We start from the raw sequence: 19421 nt of genomic DNA on the forward strand, positions 1-19421 counted from the left end.
TTTTCGAGGAGGTGTTTTATTATTGTGCGATTGGACTCACAACAAACCATATGTACCTTACAAATCTACCTGCTACTATATTACACAAGCCAACTTAATTTTTTCTGCTTAAATACCATTGACGGCCAGTATCGTGCTGCGGCTCGACGAGCCGGCCCGATTTTTCGCCACGCAGGTGTACTCGCCCGCATGATGCGCCGCGACCGAGTCTATGATCAAGAGGGACAACTTTTTGCCGCTCATCGACACGCGCACGTCCGGATGATGGGCCTCGTCGATCGGCTGGCTGTTCAGGGTCCAGTGTATGTCGATCGGGGCGTCGCCCTTGAGGACGTTGCAGGTGGCCGAGACCTGCTCGCCCCAGTTAACGGGTTCGTCGCCGAGACTCACGGGACCGACTTGCGGGGGAACTATGTGGAAAAATTTTTCAGAAAAAAATCGGTTAAGATCGGTTTATAGATACTGTAATTGCTCTTCGCTTAAAACTTTTATCTACATTCGTCGATCGCCTTTGTAATTCATGGAAGTCTTGGGAAATAGGTGTCAGTGATTAAATGAGTTAAGTATTGAGAAAACCTAAAACACCAATTTATCGATTGTATACGCGGTTGAACGTTTACCGTTGACGGCGAGATTTGCGCTATAGCTGGTCGCCCCGGCCTCGTTAGACACCGTGCAGGTGTACTCGCCGGCGTGACCGGCGCTAACCGACTCGATCTCGAGGATGCTCCGGCGCTTGCTCTTGGTTATCGATAAGCTCTGACGATCGTCGTCGATCGGCTCGCCTCGGAAGAACCAATGAAACTCCAGAGGCTGATCGCCCCGGGATATGGTGCAGATCGTCGATATCGACTCGCCGGAATTAACGGGACCGTCGCCGAGGGTGAAGGGGACAATTTGCGGAGACACTGAGATTCGAGTTCAAATTTTTTAAAGTTAAGAATGTCAATGAAGAGTAGAAAATCGTTTACATTGTATTGCGAAAAATTAATATCCTTTTCTCTCTGGGCAAACGTCGGTATTGTGAAAAATATCAAAAATCAAAAAACGCAAAAAAATATCTATAGACAAAACATCCAAGTCGGTGCTGGTTTTTTCCTTTTATTTTACCATTGACAGCAAGGCTGGTACTGTGACTGGTCGTGCCAGCCTCATTGGACACGGTGCACGTGTACTCGCCGGAGTGATCGGCACTCACGGACTCAATTTCAAGATTACTCCTGCGCTTGTTAACGATCACTGTGAGATCCTGCCTTGCCGAAGCAGTAATTTCCTCGCCGTTAAGGAACCAGTGAAACTCGAGGGGTTGATCACCGCGCGAGACGGCGCAAGCCAGAGAGACCGAATCGCCGTAATTCACGGCCTCGTCGCCGAGCGTGAATGGGACGATTTGCGGAGATACTTTTAGTTGCATGAAATTAAATGTTAATTATTATTTGTTAAAATTTAATTTAAAAAAATCAGTTTTTATGACAATTTAGATTTATCCTTTTCTCTCGGGATTTTGCAAGCATGGGTCTGTGTGGAAACTATAAAAAAACCATAAACACCCGTGAACTCAATACATTCGAGACATTTAATTTTTTTACCATTAACTGTAAGATCGGTACTGTGACTGGTCGCACCAGCTTCATTAGAGACAGTGCACGTATATTCTCCAGCGTGATGCGCACCGACCGACTCAATTTCTAGGATACTTCGTCGCTTATTGACAACGATCGAGAGATCTTGCCGCTCAGCGGCAACAATTTGCTGACCTTTGAAGTACCAACGGAATTCTAGGGGCTGATCGCCTCGCGAGACGCCGCAAGTGATGGATATGGACTCGCCGTAATTTACAGGCTCGTCGCCAAGCGTAAACGGTGTGATTTGTGGTGATACTTCAAGAGTATTCAAAAGTCAGAAAAAATTAAAGATTTGTTTTCTAAATTATATTGAAAAGTTAAGTTATTCGTTGAATCATATCATTTTCTCTCTGGTGGGGTAAGGAATGGTATTAATTCGTAAAAAAGAAATAAAAAACCAAGAGCACACTCGAATAGTCATACACCTAATGTTTTTACCATTGACAGCAAGATTGGTACTGTGGCTAGTCGCGCCGGCTTCATTAGACACCGTACAGGTATACTCGCCAGCGTCACTGGCCTGAACCGCCTCTATCTCCAGTAAACTCCTACGTTTGCTCGTCAGTATTTGAAAGCCAGGACGCTTTTCAGAATCGACGAGCTGGCCGTTGAGGTACCAGAAAAATTCGAGGGGCTGATCGCCCTTGGACACGGCGCAAGTTATCGACACGGCTTCGCCGTAATTAACAGGCTCGTCGCCAAGTGAAAATGGCGCGATTTGCGGAGATACTTTTGTTAAAAGAAAAGGTAAAAATGGTTTTATTATGTTTCAAAATTTTTTTTTTAATTCAATTCTTAAAGTTTCTGTCATTAAACTCTATCCTTTCTCTTGGAGATTTTGGAATGTGGGGAATGATATCTAATAAACAATAAAAACAACAACAACAACCGAAGATAACACGTAAATTTCCCAGCCTATTTACCATTGACCGCGAGATTAGTACTGTGACTTGTCGCGCCGGCTTCGTTCGACACCGTACAGGTATATTCGCCGGCGTGATGAGCACCGACCGACTCGATCTCGAGGTTACTACGCCTCTTGTTGATCGAGATCGATAGATCTTGCCTCTCGGCAGCTATTATTTGCTGCCCTTTGAAATACCATTGAAATTGTAGGGGCATATCACCTTTGGATACGGCGCAAGTTATCGACACGGCCTCGCCATAACTCACGGGCTCGTCGCCGAGTGAAAATGGCGCAATTTGCGGAGATACTTTCGTTTAAACAAAAAGTAAAAAATTATGCATTTTAAGTTTCAAAAAAGTGTTTTTAAAAATTCAATCCTTAAAATTTTGTCATTAAACTCTATCCTTTCTCTTGGAGGTTTTGGATTGTAGGGGATGATTTTTAAAAGAAAAAGCAACAACGATCGAAAAAAACACGTGAATCCCCCAGCCGATTTACCATTTACAGCGAGATTGGTACTGTGGCTCGTTGCACCAGCCTCGTTGGATACAGTACACGTATACTCTCCAGCGTGATGGGCACCGACGGACTCGATCTCAAGGTTACTACGCCTCTTGTTGATCGAGATCGAGAGGTCTTGCCTCTCGGCAGCTATTATTTGCTGCCCTTTGAAATACCATTGAAATTGTAGAGGCATATCGCCTTTTGATACGGCGCAAGCTATCGACACAGCTTCGCCGTAATTCACGGGTTCGTCTCCCAGAGAAAATGGCGCGATTTGCGGAGATACTTTATATAAAAAAAAGAAAACAAACCGTTTTACTTATTTCAAAAATTTTATACAAAAAAGATAAGGCTATAAATATTTAGCAGCTGATAATTGGTAGTTAAATATTATCCTCAAACTCCTGTCATTAAAACTCTATCCGTTGTTTAAAAGGTTTAGGAATGTGGATAATAAGATGATTTCTAAAAACAAAAAAACAACAACAACAATCGAAAATACACGTAAATTCTTGCGCCGATTTACCATTAATAGCAAGAGTAGTACTGTGACTCGTAGCTCCAGCTTCGTTGGAGACCGTACAAGTGTACTCTCCAGCGTGTTTGGCGCTAACCGAATCTATCTCGAGAATACTGCGACGTTTATTGGTTGAAATGGAAAGATCAGGCCTGTCAGCAGCTAATATCTGATCGCCTTTGAAATACCAATGGAATTCCAAAGGCTGATCACCTTTGGATACGCCGCAAGTGATGGATATGGACTCGCCATAATTGACAGGTTCGTCACCGAGCGTGAACGGTGTGATTTGTGGCGATACTTTTCGAGTTAAAAAAAATTAGCATAATGGTCAAAAATATTCGTTTTTTATCTTATTGAAAAATGTCAAGTTTTTTAGTCAAATCCTTTTCTCTCGGGAGGTAATAAGGGAGCTTTGAATGCAAGTGAAATAAGAAACTAAGAGCAATCGTCATATACCTAGTGTTTTGTTTTGTTTTTTACCATTAACAGCGAGATGAGTACTGTGGCTGGTCGCGCCTGCCTCATTCGATACCGTGCAGGTATACTCTCCTGCGTGATTTGCACTAACTGACTCGATCTCAAGGATGCTTCGCCTTTTGTTGATCGCGATCGAGATATCCTGCCTCTCCTTGATTTGGTCCCCGTTAAAGTACCAGAAAAACTCGAGGGGCTGGTCGCCTTTCGACACGGCGCAAATTACGGACACCGATTCACCGTAGTTAACCGGTTCGTCGCTCAGCGTGAACGGTGCGATTTGAGGAGATACTTTTCGACAACATTTTTGGTAAAAGTTTAATTATCATTGGATTATTACTGCTATGAATTAAAATTTGTTTAAACAATTTTTATGTATAGGAACGGAGCGATGGAGACTAGTTTGAGATCGATCGTGCGACAAATGATAATGATACATTCACATTCACACATAAACCGTTTGCATTTTGTATTTTTGTTTTGTTTACCATTGACGGCCAGAACGGTACTGTGGCTGGTCGCGCCAGCTTCGTTGGAGACCGTACACGTGTACTCTCCAGCATGGCTGGCGCTCACAGACTCAATTTCAAGTATACTCCTGCGCTTATTTATTGCTATGGTGAGATCCTGTCTTTCTGCGGCTATTATTTGCTGCCTTTTGAAGTACCAGAAAAATTCAAGGGGCTGATCGCCACGAGAAACGGCACAGATAATGGATATGGACTCGCCGTAACTAACTGGGCCGTCCCCGGCCGTGAACGGAGTTATTTGAGGTGATACTTTTGAGAAAAAATTGTTTAAAAATTTAATTATCCTTGGATTATTACTGTACTGATTTAAATTTGTTTCAATCATTTTATGTATAGGAATGGAGCAATGAAGGCTAGTTTGAGTTCGGTCGGAACAGTCTACTTGAATAACACTTACATACACATACACCGTTTTTAATTTTTTATTTGTTTACCATTGACAGCCAGAACAGTACTGTGACTGGTCGCGCCAGCTTCATTGGAGACCGTACATGTGTACTCTCCAGCGTGATTTGCACTGACTGACTCGATTTCGAGAATACTCCGGCGCTTGTTTATGGATACAGTAAGGTCCTGTCTTTCGGCTGTTTTTATTTGTTCCCCATTAAAGTACCAGAAGAATTCGAGAGGCTGATCGCCACGAGATACGGTGCAAGTCATAGATATGGTTTCTCCGTAACTAACTGGACCGTCACCGGCGGTGAACGGGGTGATTTGCGGCGAGACTTGAGTACGAAAATTCACGATCAAAATTCAATTATCTAGTTCAAATGGTCAATTCACAATACAATAGTAATTATAATTTAATTCCTTTTCTCTCGATTTTCAGGACAGTTAGGGAAATAACACTAATTCATTCAAAAATAAAAAAGAAGACACGAAGCAGTCTCGTGATCATATTTAGAGTACCATTGACCGATAGCACAGCCGACCTCGAGGTCGATCCGGCCACGTTGGACGCGACGCAAGTGTATTCTCCAGCATGCCTGGCGTTCACCGAATCAATCGACAACTGCTTCGTGCGTTTGCCTGTTTGTGTCACTATTACATCGCCATGATTTGCAGAATCGATTGGTTCGCTCTTGAACATCCATACGATCTCCAGGGGGGAGTCACCCTTGGTCACCGAGCAGGTAAGCGACGTGGCGTCGCCAGCATTCAAGGGCTCGTCGCCGAAAGAAAATGAGCCTATCTGCGGACCGACTGTGCAAGGAAAATTAAATTCAACCTAATATATAACCAAAGATTCGTCATCCATCGAGCGATATTTTTTTGTCGAAGGTATTCTGGTCTGGCATTGAGTGGTTCGTGTGTGATGTGAATTAAAAGGATCGATAGAGACAAAGAGAAAAAAATGAGAGAGTGAAAAACAAAGAAAAATGTGTGGCAATATAAACAAATCCGAGAGAAAAAAAATGTTCATCGAGCCTAAAGTTTACCGTTGACCACGAGCGTGGTGCTGTATTTCGCCGAGCCGGCCGGATTCGCAACCGAGCACGTGTACTCGCCGGCGTGCTGAGCCGAGACCGACTCTATTTCGAGCCAACTTCGGCGTTTCTTCGTGAAAATCGAGATCTCCTGATCGTTTGTAGGCGCTATCTTTTCGCCATTGAAGAACCAGGAGAATTTCAACGGGTGATCGCCGGCCGATACGGAGCAGGTGGCTGACATCGATTCGCCAGAATTGGCGGGCCGATCGCCGAACGAGAAGGCCACTATTTGCGGTATAACTGCGGAAGAGGTGTAGGTGGTAGCGATTTTTTCGACATAATTTTATTTGACCTCTCGACATTTTTTTGGGAGGGCTTTAAATCGAGGAATATTGGAGAGAGTCGATGAAAGGAGTGACAATGAAACGATCCGTGATATAATGAAATACATACTAAAAAAGAAAAAAAAAAATAAATAAAATGAAAATAAACTAATATCCACCGTTGACAGCTAATACGCTGCTGTGGCTGGTCGCGCCGGCTTGATTTGATACTGAGCACGTGTACTCCCCAGCATCGCTAGCCTGTACCGCTTCGATTTCCAATAAACTTCTGCGCTTGCTCGTGAGTATTTGCAGGCCGGGACGTTTTTCCGGATCGACAAGCTGGCCATTGAGATACCAGTTGAACTCGAGAGGCTGATCACCTCGCGACACTGCGCAGACGCTGGACACGGACTCGCCGGAATTAACCGGGCCAGCGTCGCCGAACGTGAACGGGACGATTTGCGGCGAAACTTGAGAGAAAATTCCGATTACGAGATGTAAAAGACGAGAAAAAAAGATCGTCGATTCGAATTTGAGTCGTCGGAGGATTGAATATGGGCAGGAGGATTTAATCTCTCGTATGATATACGTGTGCTGGTGCAATTATCGTTATAAATCTAATCAACGTGATAGTAGGGGTAAATTCACGCGCGACGCGTCACCGTACCGTTGACCTTCAAAATCGAGGAATGACTGACAGCACCAGCTTTATTGGCCGCCGAGCAGGTGTAAACCCCTGCGTGCCTCGCGGCCACCGATTCGATGCTCAGTATACTGTTCTTTTTCGTCGTCGCCAGCACCGCAACGTCGGCGTGTTTTTCAGCCACGGGCTGGCCGTCCACCGACCAGCTTATGTCGATCGGCAGATCGCCCTTGACCAGGGCACAAACGACGGAGATCGAGTCGCCCGAATTGACCGGTTCGTCGGCTATCTCAAAGGGTACGATTTGCGGAGCGACTGTAATTCAGGGTGAAGAGAGACACGCATACATGTACTGACACACTCATGTTTTGTGGAAAAATTGCGTTTTACTTACTTAATTATTTATTTTTACCATGCTTTTGATCAAAAAAGCTCGAGTAGTGTTGGGATTGTATTTTTGTTTATATTTTACACATTTATCTTCCTGTTTATTTATATTACTTACGGTTCAACGCGAAATTTACAACTGACAAGTTTGTACAATACCATCGCATGTCAAATTACATATCTTCTACAACATCGAATTTACTTCAAGTAAGCGTTTTGAAATATACTACAGAGCTGCGACGATAATAGTAGAAGAAAGATCATAACAAGAGGAATATTCGCATCAATTATGCCCTATGCAGGATTCAAAGATATAAAATAGTTGTTAAAGAAAACGATAAAAGCCGAATATCGAAGTACCGTTGACTACTAAATTGGCCGTGTGGCTGTCGTGTCCGGCTGAATTATTGGCCAGGCAGGTGTAGCTGCCGGCGTGACGCGCCGCGACGCTGTCGACGCTCAAGAAACTGACGCGCGGCGTCGTCACGACATTGAGCTGCGGCTGCATGAGCGCGAGGTCGTTCGACTCGCTGCGATCGAGCACCGGTTGGCCGTTGAACAGCCAGGTAAAGTGCACGGGCAGGTCGCCCTTGACGATGGTGCAAGACAGCGAGAGCATCTCGCCGGAATTCAGCGGCGCCTCGCCGAACGAGAACTCGAGGATTTGCGGTAACACTGAGTTGCGAAATATCGAGGCATAGGAATGACTTTTTGGAAATTTTACATTAACAGAAGTGTATTTACGGTGCTTTTTTTACTCAATCATCACGCACACACTCGTTATTTTTTCATTCACAAGTACTACCATTGACGGCCAAGTAAGCCGCGTGAGTGGCCGTGCCGGCTCGATTCGTCGCCAGGCACGCGTACTCGCCCACGTGCTTGGCCTGCACCGACTCGATACTCAGGACGCTGTTTTTCCGATTGGTACTGGCGACGAGCACGCCGAGCTCGGCGTTGCGAGCCTCCGTCAGTGGCTCTCCGTTAAAGGCCCAGCTGATGTCGATCGGCAGGTCGCCCTTGACCACGGAACAGGTGATCGACATGAGATCGGCCCAGTTCGCGGGCTCGTCGCCGAACGTGAACGGCAGTATTTGCGGTGCGACTATTTTCGACGCGTAGATAATTAACGAGTCGAGAGAAAGCGAGAGATAACAACAAATAATAATGATGATAATAATAATAATGTATTCGAGAGTGTATGCATTATGTGTGCGCTGTGACGATTTTTGTTTTTGTTCGCTTTAAACAATATTACTTACTGCACATATGAATTTATTATGGCATGTTATTATTAATTAATAGCGAATCGATTTGATATGGCGGTTATATGGATCAGTCATAGATTATATGAATCGATATTACGTTAATTTTTTACTTTTTTATTACGACTTCTAAGCGTCTGGCGATCGGTATTAATAATATCCTCTACGTTAAGTGCGATTTATTATTCAGTTATACATCTATTGATACGCAATTATTCGTCGATGTATTTATATGAGGATGTTATTGATTTTTAATCAAAAGATATAGGAGCGAGAGAGACGTGTTTGTAAATATACGGGTTAAATTGAGAAGGATTATAACGATGAAGTGATGTATACTGCAGCTATTACACTATGTTCTACGAAAACATATTTACATCGTACACCGATCTCGAACAATTACCAAAAAAAAATTAGACAAATAATTAGTTATCTCGAGCTACTGCATTACACGAATCGAGTACGTCTATTAGTTTTTTTCCTTTTTTTTTTCTCATTTCTTTACCATTGACCGCAAGGAAAGTCGTGTGACTGACGGCGCCGGCGAGATTCTGCGCGCGACAGGCGTACTCGCCGGCGTGTCTCGCCGCCACCGACTCGATGCTCAGCGTGCTCAGATACTTGTTGATGCGATTGATCGTGACGCCGGACAGGGGGTCGTCCTCCATCGTCGTACCGTTGAACGACCAGCTGATGTTGAGGGGCGCGTCGCCCTTGAGAATCGAGCAGGCCACGGAGACCATGTCGCCCTCGTTCGCGGTTTCGGCGTTAAATGCGATCGGCAGTAATTGCGGCGCGACTGAGACGACACACGTTTTCTTATTTATTTTGCTTTAGATGTTAAAATTGTGGATGAATTGTTGCATGTTGTATAAGGGCTTATGTATGGAAGGTATTTTTGTGGATGGTTATAATATAATTACAATGTTTTCTATAGCAAATAAAAAATATAATAAACAATATTCTACCTGGGTATAAATATATTACAATATTCAATACGATGCTTTCTCAACTGAGCCAATTCGAGCCAATATATTTAATATCTCTCTGACACAAAAATAATAGTAAAAAAAATCAACAATATTTTTTTTATGCATAATCCAACCGTTGACCACGAGCGAAGCCCTATGCTCGACGGAACCGGCCGCGTTCTCGGCCTGGCACACGTAATCGCCCGCGTGCTTCTCCGTGATCGTCGGGATCATCAGCATGGAGACGCGATCCGCCACCTTTTTCACCATGACGCTCGAGGCGCCTCCCAGTTTTTCGCCGGGGTAGTGCCAGCGTATCTTTAGAGGCAGATCGCCGATCGGGACGATGCACTGGAGATTGGCGAAGTCGCCGGCGTTCATCGGTACTTTGGTGAACGTGAACGGCTGTATGTGCGGCGATTCTGCAAGTTTGTTTTTTGCCGAGCGCGAATAATAACGCACGTAACATTATTATTAATGTAGGCCTCAATTGAATGTTTTCGCGGAGCAGTGAAAAAAACTCGTAGTTTTGTGGTTTCACGCGTGTCAGTGACATTTACCATAATACGATATATCTTACTTGCCAGCTCGCGCGCGCGTGAGATCATTGAGTTAATTTAGCGCTCACGATCGTACACATACACACGCGTTTAATATACGATCCGTTGATTGCCACTATTTGCAAGCTTGCGCGCAACGCGACGGAAAAATATTGCGCTGAGTAAAAACTTGACACATTTCATACGATCGTGCGAGTTTATAATATTTTTTTCTTCTTTCTGTAAGCACGCGAGCAAAAAGGAAAAAATCAAAAATCATCAAACGTATCCATTAACCGCCATACCAACCAATTTGCGTTGATACAAAATACATATAGCAAAAAAGTATCATAGCTCGTCGAAACAACATACATTTAACACGTACATCTGCAATTTTAATAATGGACTGCACATTTAAAGGCAGTTTGAAAAAAAAAATTTTGCTCGCGATTCTAATTATCTAGATGATTCGCTCGATTATGCATTGTGCAATTAGCATCTTTGGATGATTATGTACACAAATCACCTGTACCGTGTACACCTTCCTTCGCAAAAAATAACTGCACATAATAACGCGTTTGAATTGCGATTTTTGATGAACCTTCTATTCGAGGTTGCCGCTGTGCATTCGAAAGCTCTCAGCTATATTATATATTACAGCGTATATGCAATAAAACGCACACAGTAGAACAAGTGAATTACTTGATTATGTCGAATGGCTGAGCACGTTTTTCTACGCAGCGCATATACTAGGCGCAGTTGGAAAATTGTAAAACGAGACCTCCATGAGCCCTAACGAACCCTATATGAGTGTAACGCTTGGATCGCTTTTTTTTTTATCCACGTGCTTTACTACAGCACACTTTTCGTCGTCCACTCCTGTAAAGTATTTCGAAATCCTCGTCGTTGATGTAGAGACGTTAGCCCAATCTAACGTCGATTGGTCCAATTGTATCGACGATCATAATCCGATATTGCGAATCGTGCGATTGAGAAAAATTCGATCAATTCGTCGATCGCAATAAAATGTTGTCTTCAATCGAGCGGCTACCAGTTCGTGAATCGACCGTTTCAATTAATATACATAAAAAAACTGATAGCCGCCGATTCATTCAACGATTTATATAGTCAGAACGAAGAAATCGTTTTTTCCCAAACGCACAGCCGCTGCTGCGTGAGTGTCGCAGATCGACGATTCGATCGCTCGCGTAAAAATACATAATTCCCATCGTTCGATGATACGCTGATCGAATCATCGAGGCTCACGGCCGCATCAACGACTTTACCGCGGGGCAGAGGTCACGCGGGGGAAAAAACATCGAAAAAGACGAACTTACCCATGACTTGGACCTCGAGGGTGCCTCGCGCGCTGTAGCCTTGGGCGTTGCGCGCGACGCACGTGTAGGTCGCCTGATCGGTCATCCGCTCGACGTTCTCGATGATCAAGGTGCCGTTCTGGAACACCTTCTGCTTGCGATTGATGGGCAGCACTCGGGTGTCGCGCTCCCAGACGATGCTCTCGATGGGGTGGCCGGCGACCGGGCAGGTGACGCGCAGCGTCTCGCCCGCCACGATGGCTTTTTTGTCCATGTGACGGATGAAGGGAAGACCGTAGACGTTCAGGCGGGCCGAGTGTTCGGCTGAGCCGACCTGATCATCGTGAAACGCAATAAAGATGTTTTTTTTTTTAGTAAATCGGTTGTTCGAGACACGCGAGTGGCCATGCAACGCTAACTACTGATTTCTAACTACATTACATCGAGTTGAAAAGGGTAGTTCTACGTGCAGAGTATATAAGAGGTGCTAAGTGGATACATACAGTTATGGACTCGTATTGATCTCTCACCTTGGACGAGGCTATACATTTGTATAAGCCACCGTCGTTGGTGTGTATGCTGGAGATGTTGAGATTCGACACGACGTCGCCGTTGACGGTGACGTACTGGCCGACCTGGAAGCGCTCCGTGTTGGACAGCTTCTTGCCGTCCAATTCCCAGGTTATCTCGGGAGTAGGGTTGCCGCTGGCTGTACACTTGAGATGTACAGAGGGGCCGGGCTGGAGGGTTTCCTCGTGGAAGGCCGAGCGGATTTGAGGAGGTTCGACTAAGCGATAAAGAAAATCGATAATTTAGAGAGGTATAAATGTAATAGTGGTAGCTTTTGAAATTATGGTACTTACAGCGACCACCGAGCTTGAGTTCAGCCGAGGCCTGTGCGCTCTCCTGATCGTTGCGTATGAAGCACTGGTACATGCCCTTGTCGTCCTTCTTCACGCTCTCGATCTTCAGAGTCGTGTCCTCGTGCCCGATGGGCTTGCCGTCCTTCAACCACGACACGGTCTTGATGGGATTGCCCTTGGTGTTGCAGGTGAACGTGGCCGGCCTGCCGAAGTCGATGATCTGGCTGCGAGGCTCGATCTCGGCGGCCAAGGGCGCGGTGACGGTCAACACCGTCTCGACGCTCTCGCCACCCACGGAGTTGTTGACGACGCACAGGTACTTGCCCGAGTCGTCGACCTGAGCCTCGAGGATGATGAGGGTGCCGCTCACTTGACGGACTCGTTCGTTCAGTTGGACGGGTTGTCGGCGGGACGTGCCTTCGATGAATTTGTACCATCTGCGGGATAATACGGGGAAAAAGGAGGCAGGGGAAAGATTTCACGATTATTGATAAGCCGTTCATTCGTTCGATTCGTGGATAATTAATTCGTATGAGTGCTTCGATTCTGATCGATTAATTTTTCACACGGATTTTTAACTCGAGCTTTGCTGTGCCGCTTGATACTTGTTGATATTTCGTTCAATTATTCACGCGATCGATCAGAATTGAAAACAATAGATTCTCGCTTTGAATTCGTTCTATATATAATTGAGAAGATAGAGAGAAAAAGTTCGTTAGTTAGAAATTGAGAGTATCGAAATTTTCATCGAATGAAAAAACCTGTCAAAACAAACATTTTGACAGTTTATATACATTTATGATTTTGAACGTTTCCAAGCGTATGATACTTCGTTCAAATGAATTTTTTGTATTGCAATACCGAATTCAAAGCGAATTTCAAAAGTTTCATCGACATTGGAGGATATTTTTACTTTGTTTGGATTCTTTTCCTGGTAGACATGCTCAACATTAATAATGACCTAATGACCATAGAATTTTCATTTAAAATAGCTTAAAATACACTTCCATTACTTGTCTTGTTTTTAGCCATTTTTCTGTTACGATTGAGTTGCAAATATCAAACGCATTTGAAATAACCGAGAAATGATTATTTGACCTTTTCAAAAAATTTAGACCAGTTTTCAAAAACTTCAAGCCTCCACCGCAAGATGGCTAGTGTTTAACTTTATTTGTAAATCTGCAAGTGGCAAAGTCAAAATAATGGTTTAAGTCAAAGCACGGCTGCATTACATTTTTACGATAACTTGGCTAATTGAAGTTGATGAGAAGAAAATATTGCCGGACAATGCTGAGCATAATTTCTACCAGGATTATAAAATAAAAGAATATATTCGGTGAGTTATTTTAATAAATTTTCAAAATATCCCATCAATGTCGATGAAAAATTATTAATATTATAATGTATGAATGAAAAATATTTGTATTATATCATAAACGATGCACTATATCGACCTGCGTGTAGCCTTGACCCTTCGACAACGATGAGAGCAACGAAGAGATATAAAAAAAGTTGTCATCATCAATTACCTAGTCTCGAAGCGACTTAAACTCGTACAAACGAAAAAAAGGGTGTCGATTTTCTCACAGAAATAGCGCATGAGAGATCCCAAGCATGTGTGTGTGTCGCACGTGTGTATGTAATACAACGATTAGTCATACACAACGAGTGTGCACTTGGCAAAAGGAGCGACAGAGAAAGAGTGCGAGAAAGTCAAGAATGCAGGTTGATAAGATAATAAGCAGTCAACCTTTGGCGCGTAAGCGGTGTTATCGGCCGTGTAATGTATATACACGTTACATACGTTTACGGCGCGTAATTCGAGTTGCGTAATGTTTTTGACGCTATTACATACGCGCCTGCATTCGAGTAGACATATCGCCTCTGTAATGTCATAGTACGAGCGAAATGCGATATCGGGCACTCGAAGACCCAAGTTTAAAGGTAATATTACGAGCTACTTATTCACTTATAATGGAATAAAAGTTCACTTTCACGGACGAACAGTGCGAGTGAATAAATCGCAGAGTCGATAAGAGGAAAAACTATGCCGGAGAGATTCCGTATACATAACGTATATATAGCTTTTAGGTCGCTTTAATCAATGACCGATGAAACTCTATATAACTCGGCAATCATTCACTCGTAATATTATGAATGAATCATGTTAAGCTCGCGGGTAATTGCCCGATTGACGCGGCCGTCAATTAGCGTTGTATATACGAACGACCAGATGAAAGTCGCGGCGCTACGAGAGACGAGATTATTGTACGTTACGCAGCCTCGTAGAGCTTCGTAGCGAAAATAATGAGCGACGATGAAGAAGAAGAAGATACCTTTCAAAGATAAACACGTGAGAATTATCATTGATTATGTATGTTGTACCTCTGTATGGGAGCGGGTGATCCTTGGACGGCGCAGAGCAGGGCTATCACGCGGCCGGTCGCGACGCTGACCAAGCGGCCGCCCTCGTAGCGCTCGCCGGCCAGGCGAGGCGCTACGTTGCTCGTCGGCTCTGATAATAATTATATGCAATATTTCGACATCGTCTGTTTGTTTGTTTGTTTTTTTTGTTTTTGCGACTCGTAATGCGTAAAACAAAGTCGTAAAAAAAATCACGATGACACTATTCGAGTTGCAGCACGACGAGCGCCGATAACGATCGCTGCTCCTGCTGCACTTTTGTCATTATATTATTGCGCGCGCTCGACAATACGATAGTATAATACGGTCATTATTATACATGTATTATTGTCATTTTTGTATGTTATATACCTGAACGCAGGCGATGGGAAACCCTGTACGGGGCAGAGCAGACCGACAATGCGTTTGGCGGCTATGGACTTTTTCATGCCGTTCACGTCTTTGTCTTTCGCGTTCGGAGGCATTCCAGTTCGTGGCTCTACAGATACATATAGATTTGGAAACATTTTTTGATTCGAATGAAAAACAAAAAATATCGCGTTACTTTCCGTACACACAATGCTGGGATAAGGTGTCGCTTCATCGACTATGTAGCGATTTTAATTACCTGTAGAGAGGTGGGGGACTGGCTTGAGCCTCGCACAACATGACGATCATTTTTCCCTGGGCTTTCTTTATCTCGCCCATTTTGTACGGAGGCAGACGTGGAGGACTGCCTCCTACTGGTTCTATACATCCCATAAATCACGCATCGATTGATCAATGTGAATTTTTTACGTCGATTTTAAAACAATTGAAGAAAAATGCGAAACAAATGCTGGGAACGAGTACGGCGAGCTTATTATGATTATATGCGGTGAATGATACGCTATGACTCATAACGCGCGCCTACACCCACCAGCAGCGGACACGACGTACACGACACGCTTACCTGTACATGGGGGGTGGACTCGACTGAGCCTCGCACAGCAGCGTTATCATCGAGGCCGCGGCTTTGGTCACCTCGCCGAGTTTCGAACGTGGAGGTAAACGCGGAGGACTGCCTCCAACTGGCTCTGTATTATGCGCGATGCAAGTGTCGCGATGCAACGAAAAATTGGTCATTATGATTTGCTCGTGTTACGGAAGAGATTTTAATTCTCGCGTAGAAATAGATACAGATGGAGCTGCGTGGTCAAGAACTGGGGTAATTCCATTGTCACGTGTGTAAAATATGTATGAGAAATATTTATTTAGTGCAACGCAATGTTTTCTTTGTGTATTGTAAATAATTGACATCAGATTAGCAGATTTATGATTAACACACTTTTCATATCATTACGGATCCTTAAGTATTCATGCATATAAGGAAGAAAAAAAATAACCAAATCCATTTAATTTGGGTGCAGGAAAAAGAAAAAGAGGGGAAACAATAAGAGATTATACGAAAGATATGGCTCAACAAAAGAGCAAATATATCGAGATTACAGGAGTATAAACACTTGATCACCTGTCTAAATGTTCAAATGTTTATTAAATAGATTTTTTTTCAAAAAATCTAGTTATTAGACAATAATTGGTCAGTTGATTTTTTATAACGCAACTTCCTTGAACTGATCTTTGAATACATCAATCTTGAATTATAATGCTACCCTACCCCTAGCTTGAATATTTAAAAAGCAAGTTTTTTTCAACGATTGAAATTATTCATTTTAAGTTCCAGTCAAATGAGCATCCTTGTAGACTTCTTTCTTATTTTTAAGCGCTCGCTCGACACGTTTGTCGTTTCCACGTGCGTGTCACGGACTATCATTTCAATAATTTAATTTGACTCGCCAATTATAAGAAATTGAAATAAGCTACACAAAAAATTTATAATACAATTGTTAAACTTTAATTCCGACAAAAGTTTATAGCAATGTAAATGCCTTTTTCATAAAGCTTATATATTTGTCTATGAGTACCCCTCAGTGGGATCAATACAAGGTGCTAACAAATGCAAAATTGTATAACCTTGAAGATTCGGCATACAAAAATATCAAAAAGGTAAGGAATAAAGTTCATGAAATTTTTATGCAAGTATGATTTAAAATAATTTTTACAAAATAAAGTTTCTGTAGACGTTTATAGCTTGTGAACCTATATCCTCGTGAGATATAGCCACGATCGTGAATCTTTTTTGTCAACTATATACCTGTAAAAAATATGTATTTTTTAAAATTTTCTGGCGCTTAATATTTTTTAAACAGGTCATTATTTGAAACAGTCCTGAATACTCGAGCTATTTTTCATCACTTTACGTTGTCATTTACAATTAATACTATCTAATGAGTTTCATATTACTTTCTTTATAAATATGCTTGAATATTGTTATAAAATATACAACAGTCGTGACACTTATTTATCAATGTATTTGAAGTCTAACACGTAGCTTATTTAGAAGACTAGTAAAGTAAACTTTATCATGTGTCCCGCCCATCAAAGTATATCCAGGTAAACTCGTCATCAATACTAAAAATTTCTCGAACTTTTCCTCAATTTCAAATTTTAACATTTTCTTATAATAGGGTAGATGAGCATCCCGATGCGATGTGTATTCGTTTCATGAAATATTGGTTCGAAAGGTTCCCTTCGGTTCGAATAATCTTAAAAATGACTTGTTTAATACCTTTCCAAGGTAAATGTCAGATATTTGGAACTATTTGCCGCTGTTTTTTGTTGTTTCTTTCGTTAATAACCACGGCAAGTATTTAACAGATATATTTAATTGCGTTTATAATAATGATAACGACAAATTAAGGTTGTGTGGATTCTAAAAGAGAAGAGAATAACGCCCTTTTTTAGCAACTCTATGATTGAATCTTTATATGAACTTGTACTTATTTTAAATATGACATTCGCTTACATGTACTTCGGAGCATATAAGAAAAAGGTCGTTTGACAAGTAATTAAATTAGTTAAAATACTTGTAATTAATTCACTAATTATATCAAGATATTTCAGATCTATCGGATGATGGCTCGAATGTGGTACAGCTACAACGAAGATATTCAAAATATCATTTTAGAGACTGCCTTAAAGGGATACTATATAGCCAATATTCAAGGAGGTGAATATTAGTTTGATTTTTCAACTGGATACTTGCACATTGATAAAATACGTTTTATAATTATGCTTTTTCTTTTCAAAGTGTTAATCTTTGTCGCTTGTACTATTTATGCCTCGGCTCCGGTAGCTTTACCTTTGTTTTTTACTTTAACAAGTTCAGGAAATAAAACATTTGAGAAAACTTTACCGCTTCACAGAGAATTCTTGGTTAACGAAGATCAATATTTTTATATAATATTTGCATCACAGTTAATCGGTATAGTAGATTTCAGTTGTCTAGTAGCTGCTTTGAATTTTTTGTACTTTTCATTTTTAGTTGGTATTATTGGAGGAATTCATGGTTTGAAGTGTGTACCTCGTAATAAAAAATTTGATCAAATTAGTACAATTTGTTCAAAAACCAATGAACGCAACACATTTCCTTTCAGGCATTTATTGAAAAAAATGGATGCAGAGTTCAGTGAGAAAATTTCTATGAGTGATGAACATGCAGATAAATGGATTTATCTGCAGCTCAAAAATTTTATTCGATGTCATCAAAGTCTCGTAGAGTAATTACTTCTGATATTCGTTTTAATAATTAACTTATAAATCATAATACTTTAGTTTCTATGAATTCGCTCGAGAATTATTGAGTCCCGTAATGTTTACAGTATTATTTACAACCAGTAGTGGTATTATCTTAACTACCGCCTCTGTAAGCTACTAAACATTGATCGGACTCAAGACATTCAAGTTCTAAAAGTTTTCTCGTTCCATAATAATGTTTCATTTTTAAAAAAAGGTAGTGGTTTTGATGGATACAGACTTTACTAGAGCACCAAGGATGATAGATTTATCTCTGATCACAACTTTGGTTATTATCTTCGCTTGTGCTCCGAGTCAAATGTTGAAGAATGCAAGTGATGATTTGTTTCTTACGAGGTATAATATGTGCACAATGTTATTCATTTAATTTATCGTCATTAAAATAAGTCTTTTATAAAAGCTGCGAACTGAATTATCAAAATTATCCACCAAAAATAAGGAAGATGTTTTTGTTCGTTATAATTAGAGTTGAAAAATCTTTTGCACTGACGGCTGGACCTCAAGTTGAGTTAAATTTTGAAACTTGCAGTATTGTAAGTATGTTCTTATATTAGAAAATTCTGCAAAACCAATATTTTTAGAACAGTATGATAACAAACCAATGTCGTTCTGTTAATTTTCAGATTATTAAAACCTCATTTTCATATGCAGCAGCTTTTAGATCAGTCTACACGTCCCATAATAATTAAACTTTTATTTCATGATTATTTCATGATTAATGATTAATTCAAGTGGACTTTCGATTCTGAGCCTAATGTTTACTCAATAAGTATCTTGTACTATTTTGAACCTTTACAGAATTATAATTTTTTTCGAATTATAAATAATTTTATTTCCGATCGAGTAGTTCGAAATCCCAAATCTCGATATTTTTGTCTTTTTGGCACTAAAGTGTAAAGTTGAAAATTCCTTATTTTTAGCAAAAATAGAACGATTGAGACGGAGCTTCAATTTAAAAAAAGTTCAATGTAACATTTTATAGCAAAAGATAATTTTCGTTAGGGTATAAATAGATGTTACGA

At 41.6% G+C, this 19421-nt stretch overlaps 2 protein-coding genes across 3 annotated transcripts in view; one reads left to right on the forward strand and one right to left on the reverse strand.

Moving 5' to 3' along the window:
* The window catches only part of LOC111693575 (hemicentin-2-like), a 48988-nt gene that overhangs the window by 8028 nt on the left and 21539 nt on the right, over positions 1-19421 (reverse strand). The window contains exons 8-10 of the mRNA XM_023458444.1: positions 12301-12737; positions 11968-12224; positions 11459-11771 (exon numbers count right to left, since the gene is read on the reverse strand). Of these exons, the coding sequence (XP_023314212.1) occupies positions 11459-11771; positions 11968-12224; positions 12301-12737 (1007 nt within the window). The remainder of the gene's footprint in view (positions 1-11458; positions 11772-11967; positions 12225-12300; positions 12738-19421) is intronic.
* On the forward strand, positions 18518-19336 carry LOC106652087. 2 transcript variants are annotated; one of them, XM_014370831.2, is made up of 3 exons: positions 18518-18735; positions 18800-18932; positions 19023-19336. In XM_014370831.2, exons 1-3 carry the CDS (start codon positions 18608-18610, stop codon positions 19086-19088), a joined length of 327 nt encoding a protein of 108 aa, XP_014226317.1. In that variant the 5' UTR covers positions 18518-18607; the 3' UTR covers positions 19089-19336. The 2 variants fall into 2 exon arrangements, with proteins under 2 accessions (XP_014226317.1, XP_014226318.1); XM_014370832.2 differs by having other exon boundaries at positions 18866-18932.

This window comes from Trichogramma pretiosum, unplaced genomic scaffold (assembly GCF_000599845.2).
Source record: "Trichogramma pretiosum strain Unisexual culture from Peru unplaced genomic scaffold, Tpre_2.0 scaffold13, whole genome shotgun sequence".
Taxonomy (NCBI): Eukaryota; Metazoa; Arthropoda; class Insecta; order Hymenoptera; family Trichogrammatidae; genus Trichogramma; species Trichogramma pretiosum.